At 27.4% G+C, this 6,945-nt stretch overlaps 1 protein-coding gene across 1 annotated transcript; it reads right to left on the bottom strand.

Annotated features, from left to right (window-relative positions):
• Positions 1–1,389: 1,389 nt before the first annotated feature.
• On the bottom strand, positions 1,390–1,890 carry LOC127137647 (embryonic abundant protein VF30.1-like). Its single transcript, XM_051064088.1, has one exon. The coding sequence runs from the start codon at positions 1,888–1,890 to the stop codon at positions 1,390–1,392; it is 501 nt and encodes a 166-aa protein (XP_050920045.1).
• Between the last annotated feature and the right edge of the window lie 5,055 nt (positions 1,891–6,945).

Below are 6,945 nucleotides of genomic sequence, written 5' to 3'. Positions count from 1 at the left end.
TGTTTAGTAATCTATACTCATCTAAATTTTCTTTGCATGCTCGTAAACACACAAAGAGCAATAAGAAGAACAGCAATTGAATAAATATAAGGTAAAAATATTTATATAACACCAAACATTCATATGATCCAACGAAGTACAAATTAGTTTCACCTCCTAAAACCTAATCAAATAAATTTAGCTACGCGTAGTGTAACAATGAATTACCATAAGTTGATGTGAGAATAACATGGAAAATTGCCGTTACTTTCTCCTAAAAATTCCAGATCCCTAAAAAAACTCGCACAATTCTCTATAACAAACTACAAAAATGTGTCAAAAAATTGCCTCATCACGACTACGTTAGATTACATTGTGACCGTGATTCTTTAAAATCACGCACACGGTGGCAAGAATATGTGACGGAGGTCTAAAGCTCGTATGTGGGGAAAAATGGTGTTATCAAGTTTGGTTAAGTGAAGAAATAATATTTTTTATTTAAGTTTAGGGTTTTGTTTGTTAATGGAGATAATGTTTCGAGGATATGATGAATTTCGCTAGGGCTCAATGGTATTCGTTAAGGGAAAATTAAGAAACAAGTTATAGCTTTACTTTGAAGAAGAAAAAAATAACAGCTTTTCTCCTCGGTTGGAACCTCCAAACCGAGGGAAAATCCTATTCTTCTTAATTTAAAATAAAAAGGAATCAAATTTAGTCGTCATTTTATTTAATTGATCCACTATTTATCTTGGTTTGAACCTTTCAACTAAAGGAAAATCTTATTTATTTTTAATTTAAAGATAATTTTAAATAAAACAAGGTGCAGATTTTTTATTAATTAAAAAAATGAAAGAAAGACATTTTTTCATTAAAAATAAAACGACGAATGCTACCTTTTCTCTCGGTTGATAATTCCAATGGAGGAAAATATGATTTTTTTTATTTGAAAAAAAAGAAATGCACTACTTTAATAAGAAATAAGACACAAATTTGTTGGCATTGTGAGTCAAACCCACGACTACCGCAACATTTCCACTTGGTTGGTAGTTCCAATCAAGTGAAATCTTTTTTATTTTCAATTAAAAGATAATTCAAAGGAGGGCGTCATATTTTATAAACTTCACTCAGTCCTTTGTACAAACATGGTGAAAACTTTATCACTAGGGGATATTTTTATAATTATACTACAAGACAATTGAAATCCATATAAAGATAAGGTTTTACATAAAGTACATTAAGGACTGACCATTGACTACTACCCTACACATACACAAACCCATAGTTCTAACTAATTTAGAACTAATATTATTTAGAATACATAGATGACACTGAATATACATAATATATGATTTTTCACATCATTTTTATTTTCATATATCACTTTAGAACAAGTCCAAACATGAGATTCAATCAACCATAGGCAACAACCATATTGCCAATAAAATGGCAAACAAATATATTTTCTGGCTTAACATTGAGAACTTCATTTAACACATTAGGATTCATACCTCTAGTGTCATGGTGGCAAATTATTAGTGCTTTTGATATAGTTCCATCGGAGGCCATCATTGGGACCATGTAAGTTGTTGTGGCATTGACTACGCGACAATAAAATACAACTTTTTCAAAATTCAATCTATGACACATCACTGCTTTGTCTCCAATTTTCTTTACTTCCTGAACTACATATTTGTCTTGACCTTGAGAAAAGGAACTTGACATCACTTTGATATTCTTTCCAGGCTTTGAAATGACAAAATCCATCATTGATTCTAGTGATAGGACGCAATGTTTGTGTTCCTCTATTCCTGATGGTGTTCCACAATAGTTGTTAAGAATGTGAGTTTCTTTTTCATCCAATGTTTGGGCTACAAAAGGTTGATTTGATTTTTTAGTTTCTCTTTTTACCATGTTCACTTAATCCAAAAGGTTGATTTTCCTCTTGTAGGTTATTTTCAGTTTCTATTTCTGTTTCTTTTTCAGTTTCTATTTTATGCCACCACACAGTCGTTCCAAAAGGTTGATTTGTTCTAGTAGTTTCTATTTTGGTTACTTTGTCACTCCTAATGGTTGGTCTATCAGTTTATTTTTTATTCCACCATACAAATGTTCCAAAAGGTTGATTTGTTGCAATAGTTTCTATTTTGGTTGCTTTGTCGCTCCTAATGGTTGATCTTTCAGTTTCTTTTTTATACCACCACACAAACGTTCCAAATGGTTGATTTGTTCCAGTAGTTTCTTTTTCAAGTGTTTGTCCAAGCCCTTTAAGAGTCTTAAAAGTATAGGTTGCTCTTTTGACTGGTGCATGTGTTTTTGATTTTGATGATTGAATATCTGAATGTTTTTGGATACCTAAGTTCATTGTTTTCCCAGGATATAAGTCATGTTTAAAAATGATAGTCCAATATTATTTCTCTTCTCGACTTTTGATAGGAATACTTATTCCTTTATCTACAACATCAAATTTTAAGTTAAATACATAATCATGAATAGTTTCTTTAGATATTAATATGAACCAAGTAAAATAAAATGATATATAAAAATGAATGCTGATGTAAAATATAAAATTAACGAAAGATATAAATATGTAAATGATTCCTGCAAATATTAAGAATTTTTATTTGTAAAAATAATTATTTTATTTTTATTCATTGCAAATATACTCTTTTTTACTTTTCTTCCTTTTTTTTAGTCATTGAAAAATTTATTTGTATAGAAATTAATATATGTAATATGTATAATATTTGATTTTAATCTTTTAAAATAAGTAGTAATATACATATTACAAATACTAAATTTAATGAGTTTAGGACTAAAACAAAAATAATAAAGACTAAAAACTAAAATTGCTATATTTATAATGACTTAAATACATATTACATGAACTAAAACCAAAATGTGATGCATTTTGTGAAGAATAATTTTTTTTAAATCTCTCAAGTCGGAGTGGAATATAATATATGATAAATCGTTCCCTCAAAAGATTTAAGAGTGTTATATTTTTTTATTGGATTTAAATAAAAAATCTCTGTTTATGACGAAAGAAATCTTATAATCTCACCAATTTAACCTGAGTTTTAATTTTAAGAGGTAAAATAGACCTTACAAACACTTAAAATCATTTCACTTGGGCTACTTTTGTTTAATGAAGATTCCCCCCTAAAAGATTATTATTTTTTAAGGCAGATATAATGTACTGTGATCCATTATAAAAGAAATTTATATTTAAGATTAGTTTTCTCTTTTCACTTAATTTTTATATTTGACCATAACTATTTTTTTAAGTATTTTAAAAGTAATAATGTTGAATTAAATTAAATTTATTAGCTTTTATTTATATTTTGAACCATCAATTATCATTTATTTATATTTGAGATCAAAGTAGCACACGCTTAAAATAGAAGAGTACACAAAAATTAACCCGTCAATAAAAGATCTAAAAGTGTCTTTGCTAAATATATTTAAGTTAGAATATCATTATCATAAAATACAAAAGAATATTAAAAATATTAAATAAGTTTAAAAAAAATAAATAAGTGATCTTTTAATATAAAAAAAAAGAACTCAACATCAATTCATTTTAAAGTGTAAAAAAAGTAATATTAATTATATTTATAATAAGAAACATTGAGTTGTTTTTCGATTAAATTGTAGTCCCCTTTACCGGACTGTTCTAGATAGTAATAAAAACAATTAATAAATAAATCAATAATTTTGATTATATACACATGTACTTATAACTAGTTATGAGTATAATCAAATTTGTTGTATAAAGTGTTTCATGGTTATTTCAATAAACAAAAATCTTAATATTCATTCCAAATTCTGCATTGAAAGAATAAATTTTTTCAAATCACATCAAATATTGACAGAAAGTTGAGAGAACTAATTATAAGTCATCCACTATTACGAAAAAGAGAGTTAAATTCACAATAAATATTGGAGACCACTGGCTTTTCTTTGAATAACTAAATTGACAATAAATATTGGTGAGTACTAGTTTTTCTTGGATACTTTTTCGGATAAGTTAACGACTAAGTTTTCTTTGAATAACTAAATTGGAGGATAATATTATTTTTTAAATTATATGTTTGACATATTTATTTGACTACAAGTAATTAACATTTATTTTTGTAGTAGATGGAGTATTAATAATCACTACAAACTAATTTTAAATTTCTACAAAAATATATATTTTTCGTTCCTATTTACCTCTCACATTTATAGAAAATTTATGTTCTTATTTATAATTCGTTTAAAGGTTTAACCAAATGAAATATTTAATAATAATGGTATTGTAGAGAGATTTCTCAATTATATCATTAATTATTTATTGTATGAAATCAAATAAAAAATATTGTAGGAAAAGATAAACGTTGATACTAAAAGTAACATAATATATTGATTATTATATGGATATATTTACAAAGTAAAAAAATGTAATGTTAACTTTTATATTAAGCACATAATTTAATAAAAAAAATTGTAAAATTTTATTTTAAAAATTGTGTATTGATTTTATTAAAAATATATAATCAATATTTTTATTATTTATTTTGCATAAATTTTTTATTTATAAATATCTTAACATATACCTTCCGAACACAAATTAACATTATCTATAATAAAAATATAGATATTTTATACATATTATCACTTCATATAAAAATTCATTACTTAATTCAATAAACTTTGTTGAAAATAAACATATGTGTTATTAATATTTAATAAATCTAAAATGCAAAGACAAAAACATTATTTTGCATGAACATTTGATTTCTTTAAGATAGATAAAAATAGTCAATTTGTTTCATTTTCCAATATTGCTACAATCCATCTAAAATAGGGTGAGACAACCATCGTAAATAGGTGAATTGAAACTCCCACCCTACCTCTCCAAAGTTAATAAGATAACTTTCGAATAACAAACTAAAAAGATATATAGTATAACAAAATATAATTTATTATTGAATTCATTAATCTCAATATTTTTTAATATAACTATAACTATAATTTTTTAGATTAATTATTATAATGTTCTATCAAAAATTATATTTGTATTCAATTTGTTAATCTCAATATTTTTTTAATAGTTTCTTCTGTAATTTCATTTGGTCTTCCTTTATTTCTAAGTGTTTGGTTATCCTATATACAAACTTATTAATTATAAATAAAATAATAAAACTATATATAGGGTATTATAGACATAAATAAAATTAGGAGATTTGTCAATAATAATAACAATTATTATTTATTTATTGTAAAGTGAAATAAATAAATTTTAATAACAAATAGGGTATTATAGAAAAATGGGAAATTTTGATAATCAAAATAACAAGGGAATATTAAATATAGATTATGACTTCATACAATCATTTATCATTCAATAAAATACAAATTGTTTATGATGAAGATATGTGTTATTAATATTTAGTAAATTCAAAACAGTAAAAAAATATTACTATGTCTAAGGATTTGGGTATTGTTATTTTACATGAACTTTTTGTTTTCTTTAAGAAGAAAAAATGGATCAACTTGACTCATTTTTCAAACAACTTACACACATTAAATTAGAGTGAGGCAATTATCCTAAATAAGGGGGTTAAAACTCTCGATTTACAAGTCAATAAGTTGCGAGTATGTTTCTTTCAAGATTTTAGGTTTAAATTTGTTGGATATTATAATTTTTTTGTCGAGTCAGTCTATATCGAATATTGTTCTGATTTTAAACGAAGTCCCCACTAGTGGACAGTGTGTTCTTGTCAGACCTAGTCTTGAGAGCTCTAGATTTGTTTTCTGTCTATTGCTTCGATTTTATCCTGATGTCGAGATTTTTCGTTTTTACTTTCCACATTAGTGGTTTGGTTTTTTGATTGTATTTGCTTTGTGTTGTTTTGGTCGGCTGTTAGATAGCTCTTATACCTCCTTCAACCTTATTGATTTGTATTGATGACCTTTAGTGTCTTTTTCATATATTATATATGTTTTTGCTTTAAAAAAATATATATTTTTATTCAACTCGTTATTCTTAAAATCTTTTGTAATAGTTTCTTTAATTTCTTTTCAAATTTTTCATATCTCTATTTGGTTATCCTAACTACAAATATATTAAATTAAAAAATATAAAAATAAAAGTATAAGTCTATTTCTCTATTTGTCGAAGAGGTGAATGTTTAGGTTCAAATATAGAATGCACATGAAATCTTGATACACAAGCAAATTCAAAGCAAATTACACGTCCATTTCATTCCAGACTGAGCTCAGCTTGCATTTGGCATTGTTTTTGGGCCTTGTGCATGATCATGCACGCCCATGCAAGGATTGTCCATGTTCATGCACACGGATTGGATCATCATTTCCTTGCTGTCGCAACACGAAAAACAACCGGCGGAAAAAAACAAGTTTACAGAGCCGCTACCAACGCTATTCATCCTATGACGGAAAGGGAGCGCAGGACTAACCTAAGAAAGGGAAAGGAACGGTCTTACGACCAGAGATTGCAAGGTACGGGAGTCGGTTACGCAAGGGAAATGTATTAGCACCCCTCACGTCCGCCGTACTCAATAGGATGTCGCATCCTGGGCCTACGTAGTTTGTCAGAAACAAACATCAGAGTCAACGTAGTTCGGGGAAATGGGAGACATGCTCGCTAGGACATCGCGTCCTATGCCTACGTATCTTCTCTATCCAGAGTAAGAATCAGAGCACTCGTAGCTCGGCTAACGTACGCCGAAACAAAACACCGAAAAGAGACGCTGAGACGTCAAAAGAAAAACTCAACAAGGAAACAGAATGCCAATAGATGGACTTATATCTAACTCCTCAAAACAAACACAAAAGGAAACAGAATGCCAATACATGGACTTACATCCGACTCCAAACAAACAACCCCAACAAGGAAACAGAATGCCATTACATGGACTTATATCCGACTCCAAACAGATAGCATACGCTAACCAGCGAACA

The sequence above is a fragment of the Lathyrus oleraceus genome, chromosome 4 (genome assembly GCF_024323335.1).
Source record: "Lathyrus oleraceus cultivar Zhongwan6 chromosome 4, CAAS_Psat_ZW6_1.0, whole genome shotgun sequence".
Classification (NCBI taxonomy): Eukaryota; Viridiplantae; Streptophyta; class Magnoliopsida; order Fabales; family Fabaceae; genus Lathyrus; species Lathyrus oleraceus.
This window is presented reverse-complemented; position numbering and strand designations above follow the sequence as displayed.

Coding starts and splice junctions, on each gene's coding strand:
- LOC127137647 (XM_051064088.1), bottom strand. CDS start 1,890: ATGGTAAAAAGAGAAACTAAAAAATCAAATCAACCTTTTGTAGCCCAA.